The 20221-nt window shown below is 48.6% G+C and overlaps 1 protein-coding gene across 1 annotated transcript; it reads left to right on the forward strand.

Annotated features, from left to right (window-relative positions):
- Positions 1-1086: 1086 nt before the first annotated feature.
- LOC112824342 (V-type proton ATPase 16 kDa proteolipid subunit c-like) lies at positions 1087-2193 on the forward strand. The gene has a single exon (XM_025872128.2). The coding sequence runs from the start codon at positions 1191-1193 to the stop codon at positions 1656-1658; it is 468 nt and encodes a 155-aa protein (XP_025727913.1). The 5' UTR covers positions 1087-1190; the 3' UTR covers positions 1659-2193.
- The last annotated feature ends 18028 nt before the right edge of the window (positions 2194-20221 follow it).

Consider the following 20221-nt stretch of genomic DNA (forward strand, 5'->3'; position numbering starts at 1 on the left):
GGCCCTCTTGCCAGACGTCCTCGTCGCTGGACCACATAGGAGCAGGGATGTCTGAGGGCAGCAAGCAGGCTCCTCCCAGGTTGCCACCTGGCTCCAGCAACAAGCAGAGGGACGGTTTCCCACCCCGCTCAGGGAAGATGTGGGGCTCTCCGTGACTCCAGGAAACCTCCCGAAAAGGCACCTGGGGTCTCAGAACAATTGAAGACCCAGAATGGGATTGGGGGAAGGAATGTGGGGAGCTTTGCCTCTTCTGTTTTCTGCTCTCCATCACCAAGACGGCTTCCGCTCCCCCCAGCGGCCCAAACCCAGGAGGTGATTTGCAGCTCATCGCACTTAGCCCCAGATTGCTTTTAAAATTATTCATGATTAGCCATCTCACCACTATCTACCTGCCTCAAGATTAGATGCTGCCCCTATCTTACAACCCTCTTTGAAGGGCCTGAAATCAAAATCTCCTCATGAATGGAATTTATCTGCAAATATGTACGGTGGCTTCTTATCAGAGAGCTCTTTTTTCAAGTCTTTGCTTAATCTACCTATCTAATGTATAACATGCAAATTATATTGCAAATCCTATGTTAGGTGCAGAAAGAAAATCACAACAGAGCATGTGGTGGTTCTGCTACAATCAGCACCTTATTTGTTGTATCTACCGCTGATCATGACCTTCCGATGTTTATTACCCCTACCCCTTACACATGCACACAAATCGAAATGGGTCTCTGGAGATGCCTCATGAATAGGTCAACTTTGCTCAAGATTCATGGCTCTTATGTAATACTACTTACTATTAAACACTTTTGTGCCTACTTAAGTAATCTTAGCAAGATGTTAATAAATGAATATTATGTTCTTGGGATAGATAGCCACACTATTGCATCGTGATGCCAACGGGAAGGCAGAGAGAGGTGCCTGGCTGCCAACAGAAGTTAAAGAATTTGGTATCAGGAAGGGTCTCAGAAAGGACCCAGAACGTGGCCCATTAGGTTTCTCAGTCAATAGAGCAGCTAGTCATGTGCTCACTGCCTGAGTCTGGGGGGCAGATTCCATCCATGTAACATACAATTTAAAACATTTTCTTGGTCACCTTCACAGCCGCCTGACTGCTCTGCTCCCGTTTGCTCGCTGGGCCCGGCCCGTCCTCGCCCCCGCCTCGGCCCGCTGAGCTCGCCCTCTCCCCACCCGCAGACATGTCCAAGGCCAAGAACGGCCCCGAGTACGCCTCCTTTTTCGCGGTCACGGGCGCCTCAGCCACTATGGTCTTCGGCACCCTGGGTACCGCCTATGGTACAGCCAAGAGTGGCACCGGCATCGCGGCCATGTCCGTCATGCGGCCAGAACTGATCATGAAGCCCATCATCCCAGTGGTCATGGCTGGTATCATCGCCATCTATGGGCTGGTGGTGGCAGTCTTCATCACTAATTCCCTGAATGATGGCATCAGCCTCTACAGGAGTTTCCTCCAGTTGGGTGCTGGCCTGAGTGTGGGCCTGAGCGGGCTGGCGGCTGGCTTTGCCATTGGCATCGTGGGGGACGCTGGTGTGCGTGGCACCGCCCAGCAGCCCCGGCTATTTGTGGACATGACCCTGATCCTCATCTTCGCCGAGGGGTTCGGCCTCTACGGTCTCATTGTTGCCCTCCTCCTCTCCACAAAGTAGCCCCTCTCCGAGCGCGCCAGTCACAGAATATGATGTAATGCCCAACCCCTCATTCCAAAATGAACAGCCTGACACACATGCACGGGGTAGCTGCCCCCCCCCTCGATAGCTGGTCTTGTAAATGCGCAGTGTCCCAGTGCCCATCGTCTGTTACCCCGGCCTTGCCCCCACCCGCCCCGTGCCGTGGACATCTGGGCCCACTTGTTACCCATCCAGGCCCCCGACCAGTGAGGATGCAGGCCTCTGCCTCCCCCACTCATCTGCCCTAGAGTGCTCTGTGTATAAGGATGAATTAGAGTTGTCATTTTCTCTTCACTGGATGTTGATTATTTATAAAGATTTGATCTCTTCATCCGTCTGTGGAACAGCCCTCCGTCTCCCAACTATATAGTAATCTTAGGTAGTGTTGCGTTGTGGGGTTACCGTCTGCTCCGAGACTCATTGGATGGAACCACCCTCCTCCAGCCCCGCCCGCCGGGGGCCGCGGGGCCAGTGCACTGGGCCTGTCAGGCCCTGAGCCGAGCTGAGTCCAATAAAGCTCTCAGTTGTGACTGGGGAAAAAAAAAAAAAAATTTCTTAAAGGGGATGTTGTCCCTGTTTAAATTGGCGAGGCAGTGGTATAAAGGACGAAATCAGAATTCATGGCCTTCCCAGGAGTGGCATCATGCTCTTTGGAGAGACAGGGAAGGGAAGGGTGCAGTCACACATGCCAGATGTGCTGGGTCTGTGGCACAGCTCCTCTGGAATACAAGACAGGCACAAAACCTCTTGAAGCCGATGGGAGTCCAAGGTAAGCTGCTTCACAAACACTCAGCCAATAATAAAATGTTTTGAAAAGCACTTAAGCTTAATGGGTTGAGGTGTTAACTCAGTGGAAGCGTCTGTTACTATGGAGAGGGACTGTGAGAACAGGGCAACGAAATGCCAAGAGGCCCGGAAGGAAAGGCCATCAGGAGGAGTCACTCCTCACACAGCAAACACATAACAAGAGGGCCTCCTGTACACAATGGGAGGCCACACGGGGCCCAGAATGATGATGATGTCCTCAAGGGGAGGTGTGATCGGTACCAGGATGGTCTCCCGATCCCTTGATGCCTCTTGGTTTGAATCAGGCTCCTTGAGTCACTACTGTGCCCAGGCCTTCTATGGACCAGAACTTCCAGGACCTATACTGATTCTTCCAATCTCCTCTTGGCCATTTGCTCAGAAGCCAAGGACCATGCTGACATGTATGGCCTGGTTTGGGCCCACTGGCCTCATGTGTTTTCATGTTCCGCTCCTCCAAAGTCTCTGACACAAGCCAGGTCATAGAAACATCATCAGGCCCAGGAGGTTCTCTGGCAAGAATGATGATTTGAATTCTCCATGACCACTCACTTGGTGATTAGTCTTTTTATAACTTTGTTTCCTATCAACATAGCATTCATTGCCTTTAAAAGGATTGCAGTCTCCAAACTTCCTATGATTGCCTCATACCCTGGGTGCTCATGTTCTAGCCCCCATGCCATCTGGCAGCGATTCTAGTTCAGGGGCTGTGCATCAAGGGGGAAAACTGGTTCATCCTAACACCATTTGACACATGCCTTCCTGACAGTCTTCTACAGTACAAGGCACTGGGAGGGGCTGAGTCATCAGCCAGCCAAGTACCTTCCTGACCCATACTGTTGAGTCATCTGAACAGTATTCAGAACCGTTGCTGTTGGCTCATCAACAACTCCGAAATGTATCCTTCATCAGAAGTGTCCAGTCTCTTAGCCTGAGATTTGTAACATTATTTGAATATATATATATATATATATATTTAAATGTAAGAATAAAATAACCTAATTATTTATTATTTATCTATAGAATAAACAGACCTCTGCCAGCCCAGGTAGAGATGATGAGAACTAGGGTTTGATTTTTCTAATTACACACAGCTTTTGGATAGGGGTGGTCGAAAGGACACTTTATTCCTCTCCCCGTAGTCATGATTGCTCTGTTGCAGCTAATCAAACTCTAATTCATTACAAGCTAGGACAAGAAACAAAAGAGAAGAATAAATAATGGCTTCTACTGGCCCTTAAAGCCCAGTGGGACTCTCTGATTAAATGTGGCACTTGGGTTCACTAGGATGTGCGCCCCACGAGAGCAGACGCCTTGTCTGGCTTGCTTACAGATGTATCTCCAGCACCTACGTGAGCACCTGGCACATTGTGATCATGTAACAGGTATCTGCTCGACGAAGCAATGAATGAATGAATGAATGAACCAGACCACAGTCATCAAGAGCAGCAGAGGGGCCAAATGTCATAGTGCATAGAGAAGGCAAGTGAAATCAAACGCCTTGTGTTGAGTCCCAGGTCTTCTGACTGGATGAACTTGAATAAATTACCTCACTTCTCTGAGCCATTTCCTCACCATAAAAAGGAAGAACAAAAATATATATTCCACAGAGCTATTTTGTACAATGAATGATAAAATTCCTGTGAAGGTATTTCATAAAGTAACAGTTGCCCACACTAGCACTTTGGAAGTTCCCTTATATACCACTGGCCCACTTACTCCCTGCTCCAGTTCTCTGCTGTCTCCCCTTCCTCCCCATTCCCACCCCACTGCCTTAGCTACGTGATTCATCACCCAGATAGCTCCAGTCCCTTCCTACTGGATTCCCTGCCTTGAGCCTGACTCCTCTACAGGTTCTTGCTGCCAATAAGCTTTGTGGGTAAGTGACCAGTGCAACTGCATGGGGCCCCATACTCAGAAGGACCCCCTCCTTGAGGTTTAATGCACTGTGGTTGCTCTCTTGAAATTCTTAATAATTTAGTGCTTGGGAAGTAAAGTCCATGAGACAATGAGCTACGTGCTAGGGACTTAGGGTCTTGGCTCATGTGTGCCACATCTTCCTCCCCCTGGGACAGCTTCTCAGCCATTCACTCACTGTGTCCTGGCACTGTAGGCCCTGCCCAGCTTCCCTTCTCCCTAACCCCTTCCAGTGACCACTACCAACTCCACCAGCAGCAGGGGCCTGGGCACAGGTGTGGGAGGGTCAAGGTTGGATGAGCATCCCTCACGATGTCTAGGGGGATGGGCATGGTGATGGCTCTCTCTACCCTAGGCTGACTGTGTCACCATGCATTTGGCAGGTGACTTTGTGCAGGCAAGCCTTGCAACCACCCCAGACCCAGACACCTAGTGCATCCTGACACAGACCTTGTAATACCCTGTGGGGACATCTGCCTGCCAAGGGTAGGGGCATCAGTCCTCTGGGAAGGGGAGATGCCTGGCTCCATCTGGAGCTGGGGCACAGCCCATTAGTCCAGCAGATACTGAGAGTGGAGAGCAGCAGTGAGTGGGCCACACATGTCCCAAGTCTTGGGGTAGGACCCCAGGATTCTGTGAGTGTCTCTACTAGCCCCACAGGTATCCCTGTGCCTGACAGAGGTAACATTAAGCAGCAAATTTTAAAAACACCATGACCGGTTGAGAGACTACAGAATAAAGGGGGAAAAGTTGTTTATTTTAGTAGCACTAACAATAATTTTTTCTTGTTTTTAAATAGGGGCCCCTACTTTTTCTTTTGTCCTGGGCCCCAGTAGCTGATCCTGGCTCCCAGTATGACCCTTCTAGAGCTTGCCCCTGAATATGCCACTCACCTGTGAGACTCCTTCATAACTTATCCATAACATGGGCCATAAAGTTCAAGCTTCCTGGCTAGGCCCCCAGACCCCTCCTTGTCTGCCACATGGTGACTTCCTCTTTCCTTTCTGCTCGTCCACGCTTACCCTTCTCATTGGCCGTCTTGAAATATCAGTAGCTTCCGGAATGTGCTTGTCATTGTTTCTCACACATTCTTGCCTGTTACCATTCCCCTACCCCCACTTTTATCTATGTCCACTTAAGCCTCACTTCCTCCCATGGCCTTCCCTGACTGACCCCCAGGCTGAGTCAGGTGCTCCTTGCTGTGCTCCCACACCAACCCCCACTCCCAGGAGAACCTCGTCATGACCCTTATCACTCTGTCCTATAATCCCTGAAGTTCCTACCTGGCCTCTCCACGGGACTCATAACAACCTGGTCCCTGATAACAGGGGTCATGTCTTACGTGAATTTCTATTCCTAGCACCAGGCATAGTGCTGCCACTTTGGGGGGGAACTAAATTCAGTACTAAGCTGGACATGCTGGCCCTCTCTGCTCATTCCCTTCACTGCCTACTGAGTGAGATGATCGGAATCAAACAAGTCACAGCAGCCGCTTTCTCCAGAGATGAGTCTTTTCAATAACAAAGATGCCCATTTTAAACCTATTTTATAGACCTACCCCTTTCTGACCTGGCAAACTTCAATGACCCCTTGGGTTTCAGCCCTTGCTTATCACCAAGCCTCAGCTACAGAAATTGGAGATAAAAAGCACTGGACTCATTTTCTTATGAGAATAAATCATTTTTTCTCTTCAGTACATTCATAAAGCTCTAGCAACTCAACCCCAGACGTTGGATCTTCCTTCTACCACTTTCCTATGGAGATTAATGCCCCATATACTAGGAATCATGATCCTGGACCCAGAATCTTAACATAAGCTATTTGATCATCTGGGCCTCATTTGATAGTTGCAGGAGGACAAGTGGCTGCCCCTAATTCCAACCCCTGGGCCCTTGCTCCCTCCACTGCTCCATATGGGCTCTTGTGAACCAGGAATGATACCTCCTGGCTTTTGATGCACTCTTTGCACATCTCTCTTTGAAGATATAGTCATCATGCTTCTGGGTTTCTTCTCCTCAGGATCTCTAGACCATAGTGTAATCCTGTCAACTGTCTAGTAAGTCCAAACCCACCAGCCAGTACTAAATGAACCAGGATTCTGGCATTTTCTATTGCCATTTCTCACTGATGCTTCCCTCCCCCCGCCACCCAAATGTTCCTCAGGTGGTCTTTGTAAAAATTGGGAAGGAGGGAGGATGAGACTATCAATAACCATCAGTGATGAAGCAATATAGTTCACTAAAGTGGGGGAGAGCTGATGATAAAGAAATGATCCTTATTGACACGCAATATTGACAGAGTAGCCACACAAATCATACTCATTATCTCCCTAACCCAGCTGCCTAGGTGCTTTTGGGAGCAGCCCAATTGCTGCCCCATGATTTCATGAATGGTCCCCTCCTTATTCCACCACCATTCATGGATTAGTTAATAAGCTAGTAAGTTTCTGCTCCAGGCAGAGAGCAATATGCAACCCAGCAGCTTTCCAAACAGCCCGGAAATGGGTCATTTTATTGTACACATCCCTAGTCACCTTGCTAACAGCCTCGGGCTTCAGGAATGTCATTAAATATTCCTTTCAAGAAACACAGGAACCCCTAAATGTGGCCCTCCTCCACCCCACCCCTCCCGCCCTGTCTCCATCCTGCAGGCATGCTCTAAACTCAGAGAAATGTGGCCAGGAGAGAGTTAGACTATTTAGTGTGATGCAATACAGCCTGCTCAACTTTTGCATAGCAATTCAGCAAACACAGTTTTAAGCATTCAATTCTACTTCTACAGCTTCTTAAAATTCCCTGCAATATAATTATACTGATGGGAATGCAGAAAGATAATTGCTTTTAGAGGAAAGTTTCTCCTTTGTTCCATGTTCATCTGGCTTCCAGAAATGGAACAAGAGCCCTTGAACAGCAGAAATACGCATCCATGTGTCTCTAGTTATCATTTATTTACAAAGATAGACCTTGACAAATGTAATTTGTTCAATAAAATTAAAAGGATGCACGATAATTCACTTAGACAAAGAGACTTGAAAGGGGACGTCATCGGCAGCAGCGCCGTCCATCATTCCAAATGATCAGCTGACTTTGAAGAAGTGGCAGGTGTCCCCCTTTTGGAATGCAGCATTGAAATAGTATTTAGAAGGGGGAGAAAAAGAAAGAGAGCTAGGAATTGGAGCAATTCTTTATTCAGGCAATAATTATACAAATTAGATCTATGAAAGCCACAGAATGACTGTGCCTTGAACCCTGTCTGTGTGCATAGAACAATGGGGAAATTAATAATTAAATCTATTACATATGCTCATAATTCAATACAAAAGATACCTCAGTAGTTCAAACACTCCTGTATTTTCATTTGAATAAGGCTTTCACACATTCCCCTCATTATATATGTATTATATTTTAAATTTAACAGCTTATTTTGTTGCCTTTATGTTTGAATTAATAAGGGCACACTTTAATGCACTAATGGGGAAATGCATTAGCCAGCTTTGCAGACATAACTTTGAAAAATCTCCAGTTTCCCAAGGGTGAAATCAATTTGCCCCATAACGTGTTGTCTCACAGACACATCTGGAATCTTGGAAGAATAGCTCCCCTCTACAAGCTTCTGATTTGGGCCTCTGTATCTGAAAGAGGATCCCCAGAGTAGAAAACTTTGCTAAACTGAGCAGACACATCAAGATCATCTTCTGGATTTTGCAACCTCTTAGCCAGCTAACATGGTTTTCCGTGCCTGGCCCAGGCTATTTTTTTTTTTTTTCAGAGAACAAAAATAATTCTCCTATGAAAAAGTAAAGGTTTATTTTGAATCCAATAATTCATTTTCTCTTTTTTTGCTTTCTCATTCTCTCTCTCTCCCCCTCTGCCTCCCTCCATCTCCCTATTTTTAACTCTTCATACTACTTCTGAGCCATAGAGAGTGGCAAGGAAATGGAAGTTAGGGAAGAAAAAAGAGAAAGAGGGAGAAAGAAACGTCTGTCTTATGGTAGTTAATGGTGGAGGGGGTGGGGGGCTTTCACAATTGCTGAGACACCAAGAATTCTTGGGGTTCCAGGAGAGGGGGAACATTGGTTAACGGAAGCACTAAAATCCAAGAGGACAAAATGAGGTCACAAAGTGGAGGTCCCTCTCACTTGGAAAACAGAGTGATTCCACCGGAGGATTGAATGCTGAGGATAGAACCAATGGAAAAAATCCACCCCACCCCACCCCCAACCCCCCATACCGCGCAACCAGGAAAAGAGACAAAGAAGTCCGTTGCTGAGGGAGAAAAGAGAGGAAGCCTAACGAAAGGCTCCTACGTTGGTGCAGCGGCTGCCAGCCTACCCCGGGTGCCCAGGCTCGCCGCTGCTGTCACTGCGGTCGGACACGGAGCTCCGTGCCTTCAGAGGAGCAGAGGGGCGCCAAATCCAATGATGCTAATTGCATTGCAGATTTCTAGCATCATTAGCAATTCTTAAAATTACATTTGCCCTGCTTAAGTTCTCTCTTTCCAGGTTGTGTATACAGAGAGGGCAGGTCTCTGAGGGGGAGACGGGTTACAAAGAAATTCAATTGGACACGTTGGCTTCAGGTGTGCAGGTGGAGGCTGGCCAAGGGGGATTCACAGACCAGGAAAAATGCTTGTTTGTCTTGTTTTAAATGCTGATTGCCGGGAGAATAAACAAAACCCGCAGCTAAATGGGCCTTAAAGGAACGCTGGGAATTTTGGAAAGAAAAAAGAGCCTTACCGAATAACGAATAACGGTTGGAACTAGCCCTGTGGGTCCTATGGTGACAAGCACCATCCAAACACCCCAAGCGATGGAGTAACTTGCATGTGAAATAGTTGGTGCAGAAATAACCACTTCTCCCCTCTCCTTTTGTTTGTTTGTATTTAAAACAAATGAATAAAATCCAGATGAATTAGTGGTTTTGCTTCGTTTGTTTGTTTCCTTAAAGAGAACATATTTGCTCATTAGGAAAGCTCAACAGCCAGCTCCAGAAACAAAAGCCCGAAGTCCATGTCTCTTTGGGCGAGGACACCTTCCCCCAACCTTCCCCAGCTCAAGCACCTTGACACTGTTGGGACAGGAAAGAAGCATCCCAAGGGGAGACCAGAGATCAGAACCTGCCTCTCCCAAAGCGGCTGGGCCATGATACTGGGGCAGGGCTCTGTGCGGCTAGGACTTCCATCGTGGAGTCATTGAGAAGCCACCAACGCCACCCCCTCACAGGGTGGCCTCTAGTCTGAATCTAGCAACAGAAAGGGGGCCAGCTCCTGGGTATTTTTCCAACAATTTATACCATATAATTAAATTGCTAAGTATATATATATATATAACACATATACACAGTTAGGAATATATATTATATATACAGCTCTATATATAAACACACACATAGAAAGTATGTATAGCTTTTAATTGGGCTGTCTTTTAAAAATAATTAAACCAGTTTTAATGAAATACTGCTTAAGGCTCCTGGCAAGTGAAGGAACCATCTTTTGCAGAGCATTAATAAACTGAGTCATTCGTACTAGAGAATGGCAAGCTGTATCAGCCAATTCATAGTATTTACAAACGAACGAGCTCAGTTCTCCGCCGTGGGCCCAGGACCACAGGGTCGGGGCAGCGAGGCAAGAGCAGCGAGTCTAGGTCTTCCCTGTTCACCGTCTCAAACAGTCCTCAGAGCTGCGGTGCACTGATGGTCCCGAGCTGGAAGAAGGGTTCGCTTCCTTTCAGACAGGACCACAGCAGGAATCCAAGGCAATTTGCTCTGCCCATGGAAGGACAGGTGACAGACCACAGAGGCTGGTGGGACCTTCAGAGATCCCTGGAGCACCTAGGGGCACACGGACCAGAACTGGGAACAAGATAAATAGATGATCAGAAGTGTTCAAGTTTCAGGGGCGCCTGGGTGGCTCAGTCGGTTGATCGTCTGCCTTGGGCTCAGGTCATGATCTTGGGGTCCTGGGATTGAGCCCCGCATCAGGCTCACTGCTCAGCAGGGAGTCCGCTTCTCCCTCTTTCTCTGCTCCTCCCTGCTGTTCATGCTTGCTCGCTCTCTCAATAAATAAATAAAAAATCTTTTTTAAAAAAGTGTCCCAGTTTCATCTACAGAATGAAAGATATGTGCTTGTCAACCTCCTAATATCAATAAAATAAAAACATAGCATTATTCAAATGTGAGGTGTCAACAGTGTTAATATTTCAAACTCTTAAAAGGGAGGGTAGTACATGCCTTAAACTAATACAATGTTGTGTGTCAATTAGAATTATCCCAATAAAATTGGAAGAAAGAAAAATAAGGGTAGTCGTTCTTTAACAGCACATGATGATCTCCACACAACAAAACCAGATATGGAGAGAAGACTTTCCTTTATATTTTTGGTAGCAAGAGGTATTTAGAGGCAAAGGAATGTCTGGCTTGGTTTTTAGTTAAAGGGATGGTTTACACAGTCTCATGTTAAGAAATCTTTACAAACCTAATGACTTCCATCAAAACTAAAGAGATGGACATGCTGCCAAGCAGAGGTCCATTCCAACAAGATGGTACAGCAATATTTCTCAAAGTGAAGGGGCCTGTGTGAAATCCCCCTTGAGTAAGAGAAGAAGCTGACACCGCCCCCCCCCCCCCGCCACGTTACACTGTTTATCCCCAGAGAGATCATGGATCTCTCTCCTCAAGAGTCCTGGGAGAAGAAAGTAAGCCATTTACCCTGTCTTCCTTTCCACTAAGGAGAGGAGAGGACATTGTAACCCATAAAATGAGGGAAAACAGGGGCGCCTGGTTAAGCATCTGCCTTCAGTTCAGGTCATGATCTCAGGGTCCTGGGACCAAGCCCAGCCTTGGGCTCCCTGCTCAGCAGGGAGTCTGCTTCTCCCTCTCCCTCTGCCTCTCCCCTCCCCCGCTTGTGCTCTCTCTCAGATAAATAAATAAAATCTTTTTTAAAAATGAAGGAAAACACTAGTATCTCAGGGAACCTTTCTCCTAATCCCAAACACAGTGAGAAAAGCTGGTACTTTCAGCTGTCTGTATAGTCAGCAGGGTGAAAGATCCGGGCTTAGACGGAATCATCACACAGCTATCCTATATTGGCCTTTGTTATTTGCCAAGAGGGCACTTCATAAACATAATAGTTAATTATCTTCACCATAACCCTATGAGGTAGGTGGTAGTATTCCCATTTTACAGAACAGGGGACTGAGGCTCAAGAAGTAAAGTGACCCAGAGCTCAGAGATGTCAGAGGCAGGATTCAGACACCACAGGCCTGCAGTCACGGGGCCCCTAGTTCTTGTAACGGTTCCTGGCCCTCCCTCTCCTTCTCCCTTCTTGCCGCGGCTCTTGCCACTCTACCTCGTGTCTCTTTGTCCCCACAGCCGAGGCTAATGTAGTTGAACTTCCCAGGCCTGAATTTCCAGGAAAGGATACTTCCTAGTCAAAAGGCAACTTCTCGGGCAGGAAAGGAAACTGTCTTTACTCACAGACCACTTCCAGATCTGAGTGCCCTGGCAAACAGGAAAGGAAGAGCACCTGAAGTGTGCGCACCGCACTAAGGAAGGAAAGGAACCAAACCTGGCTTCATTCTTGACTCTCCAGAATGGGGGGGCGGGTACGTGGCGGGAAGCCTTGGTGTGGGGAGGGACCCCGGATCCGGCCTAAACCAGGGCCTGAGGGTCCAGACCAACCGAGAGACCTGGGAGAAAGGAGCGGCGCGCGAACTGGTGGAGCGAGGGGGACAACCCAGGGGGGCCGAGAGAAGACATTCGTCTGGATGGGGCAAAGGAAATGGGCCAGGTGTAAATGGTGATGCAGACGTGAGAGAACAGCAACTGACTTTGAAGTAGGGAAACTTTATTGCGATTTGAGAGGCAGCTGGGAATCTCTGCGGGATCCTGAGGGGAACCGAAAAGGGGCGGCGACCCCTGGGCTGCGGGCGGCGCGCCCTGCCCCTCTCCCAGGCCTGGCCTCCAGGGGGCGCTGGCGCCGCGGGGTCGGAGGAGCCGCCCGTGGGGTCCGCACCTGGCGGAAGAGCGTCGTGACACCAGAGCCGGGCACCTAAACGCCCCACGGCCCCCCACGGCCCCCCCACGGCCCCCCACGGCCCCCACGGCAACCGCTCTAGGCCGGCTCCGAGGCGCCCATAAGGCAAGCGTAAGTGTATCACGTCTGCAGCCTTTCAAAAGAGAAAAAAAAAGGGGGAGATATATTTAGCACCCCAAACCCTTGTAACGATGCCACTCAAAGCAAATGAATCCTTACTGACACAGGGGGCGGGGGCGACCGATGAGGAACAAACGCGTAGTCCTTTGGGGTTTAAAATGCTGAATCGGTGAATCCTAAAACCAAATAGGGTATGACTCCCATCGCCAGGCAGGACAACACCAGGGCTTTCCCCGGAGAGAAGCCGTGCTTTTGGTGGGCGGACAGGGCGGCGAGAGGTGGCCAGCCGGAACCCTAGCCCTGCGTGGAAAGCCCGAGAATTCCGCGGCTCCCAGAGAGTCCTCCCCGCCTGCGACCGCGCCTCGGGCCGCGAGGATGTTCCTCTGGCGACACCTAGTGTCCGAAGCGCAGACAACGTCCTGGCGGGAGCGGCAGGGACCTCAGTCAGACTGAGGCTCCCCCCCCCCCGCACCCCCGACCTTGGACGGGGCCTGTCATCCCGTGGACCAGTAAACACCCTTCGGCTGCACAGAAAGCCTTCCAAGACCTCTCTTTCTGCTGCCACCAAACCTAAATAGAAAATCTGCCAGAATAAGTGGAATAAATGAAACTCCCTTTCAATGAGACGTCCATGAGGTGATGTCTGGTTTTTCCTAAATACAATGGCAAGTCGATTATTAATTCATCCAGAAAAAATATAGATGCTGTCATCGTATAAACATGAATCCTAAGCAGAACTGAGCCCAGACCATCTGGAGGAGCCTTCTGAGAAACACTGAGTTAGAATTTTGGGTGGGACAAAGAAGAAGCTTTACTTTTTATTTAATGGTGAATTGCAGACCTCCAGAGAAGAAGATTCCACCGTGTAATGGAAAGAATAGAGACCTGGGAGCCAGGATACTAGGGCTCTGACATTGGCTCTGCCCTCCAATTATATGTGTGACCTTGACCAGGGGCAAACAGATTTTACCTCTCACAACAATGCTGTGAGGTTCGGATTATTATTTCCACATGATAGATGAGGAAAGAGAGGCTCCAGGGGGTTACCCAAGGTCAGACAGCTGGCCAGTGCCAAAGGCAAGCTTCAGACCCACCTCTGCGTAACTCTAGAGAGCGCGCTCCTTTCACAACACGTAGATCCCTCTGTGTTCTGGCTTCCTCACCTACAGTCTGAAGGGGCTGTGCCAAGTAGTCACCTGGTCCCTTCCAGGTATAGCAGACTCTGATGTAAGGTCTCATTGGTCCCTGAAAACCCACCTCTAGTGCTCACAGACCCCACAGTGATAATAAAAGGGCCTTTTAAAAAGATTTATCCACCTATAAGAACCACTGGATTTTATTTTCCGCTATGCGCAAGGAAACACCAAAACAGACGTGCTGGAACATCAAGCCTCCTTTAAAATACAGGGCTGTTGGAAAGAGGGGAAAATCCACACAGGGCATTGAGTGACAACTTATGGATCCAGGGCAGAAACCAGACCGGCAGGGCGCTGCTTATCTCTTGAGCCACTGGCCTCCCAGGGATAATTGCCTTCTGATAATTGTTTAGCCTTGATAAATACAAGAAGCCAGCAGTTTATCTAGCTACCAGTTCAGATCTGGACAGAACTAGATTAAGGAGTCAGGCACATTTGCAATACCCTCAAAGATAAACCCTTCCTATCTGAAGCAGTTTATCTCCTCCTCAAGGGTCATGTTGCCCAGTAACTGCCATCTCCAAAAGAAGGAAGGGGGAGACATACCGAAGGGCTCCAGATCAGCCTTGAGTCTTCTCTTCCTGCTAATCCTTACAGGTCACCAACCTGAGAGCGAGGGGTTGGTACTCTGCCCTCATCTGGAAAGCCTGGGGATGTATGTTGTCAAAGTGAGAACTGGGCTATTAGACCCCAAAGCCAAGGTCACCTGACCCCAAGGTCAATGGTTTTCTCAAGGCTATTCCTCTATCTTAGAGGGGCAAGCTAAAGGAACCCCAGCTGTCACCAGCAGAGATAAGACCAGGAACTACAGCTCAGATCTTGGGACCCTGCTGAGCCACACACTCACCATGTGATCAAAGGCTAATTAAAACTCCCCCGGACCTCAGTTTCCTCAACTCTAAACTCAGGGGTTGAAGCTAAGTAATCTCTGAGACCCCACTGAGCCATTTCATCGACCTCAATCAAATAAGCAGGTACCCTTTGGGGTTTCAATGAGGCCACCGGTTTCACTGAAGTACCATCTCCTTGACTTGCATTCTTCCTCCATCCCCTTCCCTGCCTAAGCTCCTCTCATTCCCCGGGGCGTACTTCTCCCATTGCCTGGTCACTTCACTCCATCCTCGGACTCCTTCTGTCTGTTAGGGGGTGGCTCTACCAGGTGGCAGAGCAGCACTGGAAGAGCATCACCTCAGAAAGCAGCCCTCCTGGAAAGACCTCGGAGCACGTCGCCTGGGGTGCGGACACAGCTTTTATTTTCCATTCATTATCAAGAAGAAAAGCCCCCTATTGTCCTACACACTCCAGCCCCAGCGAAGGAGCTCCATTAGGAGAGCAATAGGCTCAGCAGGGCAGCAACCAAAAGTCTTCTTCAACTGCCCTAAAGCCCCGGCCTGACACCATCTCTTCAGGGGCCTTTGGGGGACTCATCATTGAGCTGTATTTCAGGAAAGAATTTTTTAAAGAAAGGAATAAAGCACTGTTTTTCCAAGAACCCTTTGTCCCTCAAGAAACTCAAAATTAACTAAGAATATTGCACCTTATTTTCCTTTTGGCTATAGAAGAGGGCAGGGAAAGAATACGACCTTTTTCTGGAAAGAGAAGTCCCAGAAGGTTGAGGTAAGTCCTTTGTGAAGACAGAATGGTCTACTTCTTTCAGAGCTGCCCCCACTCTGCCAGCCCCACCAGAAGCCTTTACTAGGTGCTGGTTAATTGAGTGGAGGCCATGTTCTGATGGATTTCTTCAGTAGCATAGATGACAAAACTAGATGCCACCAAAGGCTAACCATTCCCTCCCACTCATCAGACAGCCCCACAGCCACTTCCCTCTCTGCCAGCCTCGGACCAAAGCAAGGGGAGAAAGGTTAGATCTGCCCTAGGTGATGTCATGCTAGGAAGCAGTGTTGTCAACTTTCCATGAGCACTGAATTCAATACAAATGAGAGCCACACCGTCTCCATGCAGAATCTTCTCTAAGCAGGACTGGGAGCCTGGATGTCCACAGAGAGAGGTGGTGAACCCCTAAAGATAATCAGATAGTGGAAACTTTCCTTACTGGGCAGTTGAAGAGCTCCCCTTTCCTCTTCTCTAGTGATAACTCCAGGGAAACCAGCTTCCTGCTGAAGCACAACGGCAGTGTGCTCTTAGAACCAACTCAGAAGTGGGGACAAAAAGTCCTGGCTGCTGCCCATGGCCAAAGGGCCGGGTCCCTACCCTTCCCTTCATATTTTTGTTTGTTCTTTTTTGGATGTTGTAAAAGATGCACAGATAAATGTCTTTTATATTGAGAATGAATGGGCAGGAGAAGTGGGGAAGGAGAAGAAACTAGCCTTGGAACACGTCAAGTGCCAAGCACTGTGTTGGTAAGTTGGTGAGGGCTCAAGCCCTATGATCTTGGCCAGTGGGGACAGGGAATGGTCATCACCTCTTCTTTTATGTCTAAATAAATGCACGTATTTGACAATGGCTTGAACTACAACCAGACATGGCGGGGAGCCCCCACAGGGACTCCAAGTCTTGTCTTGGAGCACCATCTTTCCTCTAGCCAGGTAGACCATCTCTCATCCTCCATTACTTGATCATGCAGTTCCCTTGGCTGTCAGAACCTTCCCACTCTCCACACCCTCATTCCCAACCACTTTCCACTCCTCATGACTCATGTAGCCATCATCCTCAAGAAAGCGTCCTTGCTTCTCTCCTGTCCGATTCCATCTGGATGGGCACCCAGACGCACAGACAGCTTGTATATCATTTGTCACCACTGTGGTATAATTCTCTGCTGATTTGTCTGCTTCCCCAAGTTACTGGGAGCTCTTTGAAGGCAGGGTCTTTTCATATTTGCATATGAAATTGAATTCTAGGCTACCACTTGCCCTAACAACCCCTCTGTATTCTAAGAAAAAGATGTTCCTTCTGGAAGCATGCAGGCCCATTCTTCCTACACACCCCATACATGCACGATCAGCCTCCAAGCAAGACTTGACCAGCATATGACTCTCTTGTTCAAATCAGGAGAAGATGCTCTTTCCTCCTAGTGGATGCAGCCCTACAGCAAGCAGCAAGGCTTAGCCAGGAGTACATGAGCTGGGTTTCTGTACTCACTTGCCCTGGCCTCCAGCAACCTGCACAACTGTCCTGGGTGGCCCAGGTTGAGTCAGTCACTCAGTCATGACCATAGTGGCCCACTTCTCCCGACCGCTGGTTCAGCTTCCGAGACATCAGGCTGCTTTCCTAGCCTGTTTCCTACCAATCCCCACCTAACCACAGCCGCTCATGAAGTAGATAGCTGATGTGTCTCCAAAGTCACAATGCCCCATGAAACCCAAGCCACAGGACCCAGGAGAGAGAGGCTGAAGAGGTCCCATTTCTTGCAGGTTCATTGCTGGCCTCTCTTCCGGCCTGGGCACTGGGGTTCATTTGCATGGCTGGTTTGGAGCCTTTGGCAGATGAAAGTGTGCAGATAGTTTTATATGTGTTGCTCATCATTAAACCTCCCCTTCAGGGTTTCTTGTCGCCTTTGGTTTGTGTCTCAATCTGGAGCAAATTTAAGCAAAGGTTTAGACCTCTGTGTTTTCTTGGTTTAATTAATAATTCATAATAAAATTTAATCAAGGCATAAGCTTTTGTGGAAGGTTATAAAACACTTTTATTTGCCCTGGAGATCAGAATGACCACTTTCTAAATCTGTGAAATGATTTTTTTTCCCAAATGAGGAAATTTTACTCTCAACTGTAAATTTCAGCTGTTTGCCATATGTAACCACAGAGAATCTGTTTATTGACTTAGTATATTAGAAGTAGTTAGGCAGGAAGAAAAATAAACCCAAACTCCAGACGGGAGAAAGTGTGGGGAAGGAACGAAGAGCTGGAGCTAAGGGTCTAGCAAAACTCTAGCCTCAGAAAATAACAAGGAGAGAGACAAATGTCTGAACCCGCCTCCCAAAGGAGGGGACAGGGAAAGTAACCAGATTGACAAAGACAATGGCTGGATGGTAACAGAGACAAAGACAATGGCTGGATGGTAACCACAAGCTATTGAAGATCTTTGGAGGAATAAGCAGAGAATGCAACAGGAAAAATGGCATCATGAAAGGGTATCAGACCCTGGAAGGTCCCCCCCGAGGGGTGGGGGTGGGGTATAGAGCTCTGTTTGTTAAACCCCAGCGCGGGGCAGGTTTCCACCTGCCTGGAATAGCGGAAAGGAATTCTTGCCTAGTGGCGGAGAAAGGATCGTGGCAAGGGGTAACTCAATCCCCTGTCTGCGGACCAAGCCAAACCACCAGGAAAGTAACTTAGAAATACAGATTCCTCAGCATCCACTTTAAATGCCCCATAACACTCTGCAGGTGACTCAGGTGCGGCCAGGTTTGAGAACCCGTGGTCCACATGACCTTTCAAGGATCGGCCCTAACTCTCTGAGATGTAACAAATTAGGGCAAGAGAGGAAGTTGGCGCAGAAGAACTGGGCACGGGCCGTGGATTTGGGTGATAGCGTATGATCACCAGTGGTTCTCCGTAAGGGTTGCTGTACTAACAACATGTTGTTAAGTGAGTGGTTACCCCCTTAATCTGACTCCGGTCCAGAAAGAAGGGGATTATCATCCCTGGCTTACAAAGGAGGAGGCGGCATCTCAGAGAAGGGAAGCGACTGGCCCAAAGCCATGCCGCCGCTGAGCAGCAAGGATGGGTTTCTCCTTAGAGCACCCCCGAGAGACTTTGCGAAGTTGTCAGCTGGGGCCTCACAGCATGCTTACAGTGCACGCATTTCTCAGCCCTCAGTGCAGCTGGATGACCTGACACTAAAATGGAGTGAAACTATATATAAGGTGGGGCACGGGGGATAGCGTGCAGTCCAGCTAAGCACACTGATGGCTCAGGGAGGCAGCGGGGGGGGGGGGGTGTCTGCTCGTGTGGCCGTGGGACAGCAGCGTGCACAGGCCCGGGTGTGGGGGAGCTTGTGACGGCACCTCCGGTACCGGGTGCGGACTTGACCACCCACCAGAGTCCACACTGATATGACACTGATGTCCGTAAGTCCTCCAGCCCTCGAGGCTAAAACCTCTTCCCTGACTCAGCTCGCACACCCGGAGACATCAGGAAAACCAGTCTTCCATGTGTCCATCTCAGCCCAGGTGTTTTTGAGAATCCCCAAGGAATGTGCCCATGTTGCACAGGTCAAGCCTATTTGTCACGTGTCACGTTGCTCCACTCTCAGTCCCCTCGGACTGCCCCATAGCTCCTACTCCCGCACAACATAATTAAGGCCAACCTATAATATCAAGATTTTCTGAAAGTTCAAAGATAGCAGAAGGGAATTACAACATAGAGACAAAAAGCTTAAAGTCCGGAGATGGGGAGTCCGAGCTATCTTTGTTCTTAACCTCTAGCCTGCCCCCTGTTTCAGGGACCAGCCTACTTTCCCCCAATTAAGTGCTCTGACTGTGAACCTTAGCTAGAACCTAGGTCGTCTGTTCCTTGCAGGGTCCCAGAAGAGATAGAAACATCTCAGGCTGGTCTCCAAGTCAACACAGCTCTGCATACAGAGGAGACAACCCATCACCTTATTTTACAAGCCACCTAGCTCCTCTTTGTCGCAAGTATCTCCATTCCAAGGAGACTTAACCTGAACATGACCGAGTATCCATTTACATGGTTCCTCCAAAATAAAGCACCATTTCTCTCAAGGATGAATCATAAAGTTGCAATGAGCACATCTCCTTTTCTAGTTATGTTTCCAAAATTGCGGGGCACCATCTAGGTTCCAACAACACCCTTATCCCACTTCCACTGTGCAGAGCAGAAGGGGGCCAGGCTCATTCCTTCTGCCCGGCGTACTCCTTCTGGCAGTGGGTAGGATTGCTTTAAATATTTGTGGGTTGGTAATTTTTGGACTCATTTGCAAGGCAAATGCAGACTATCTAAAATTAAGGTTCAGTGATGTGGGGCCCTAGCGGAGGATTTCTTTTGTTTGTTTTGCTCTAAAACCACAGTCTTGCTCTACAAGATCATTATCACAGCCCTAGCAAGAGGGCTGATTGCTTTTATTCAAAGTCCGTTCTACTCCCTTTCACAAGGATTGAACACATCCTAATAGAAGGGTCTGTCGAGGTAGGGTTGTTGGATGGTGGCAGCTGAGTGCCAGTGCCATTAGGGACCAGTCCAGGCTGGAAAGTTGGCCTGGCCTGGGGGCCGGTCTCTGTGTGAATGTTATTGGTCACAGTCCCCTGTGGGGAGGCTTTGGGCTAATTCCTTTTAGTGAAGTGTGGTGGTCTAGAGCGTTTGGTCAACTTCAAAGCCCCACACAACTTCCTCAGCGCTTTAGTTCAGACTCAACCCAAGTCTGATCCAAACGTGGGAAGTGGGGGCAAGAAGGGGGAGTGCAGTGTTCAACTCAGTCTACTCTTGGCAAACCAGATCTTCCCGAGTCTTGGGGGGGAAAGAGCAGCTTAGACAGACGTAAACAGGCTCTGAGGCCCTT

The sequence above is a fragment of the Callorhinus ursinus genome, unplaced genomic scaffold (genome assembly GCF_003265705.2).
Source record: "Callorhinus ursinus isolate GAN/ISIS: 27379988/994484 unplaced genomic scaffold, GSC_fseal_2.0 scaffold9, whole genome shotgun sequence".
Classification (NCBI taxonomy): domain Eukaryota; kingdom Metazoa; phylum Chordata; class Mammalia; order Carnivora; family Otariidae; genus Callorhinus; species Callorhinus ursinus.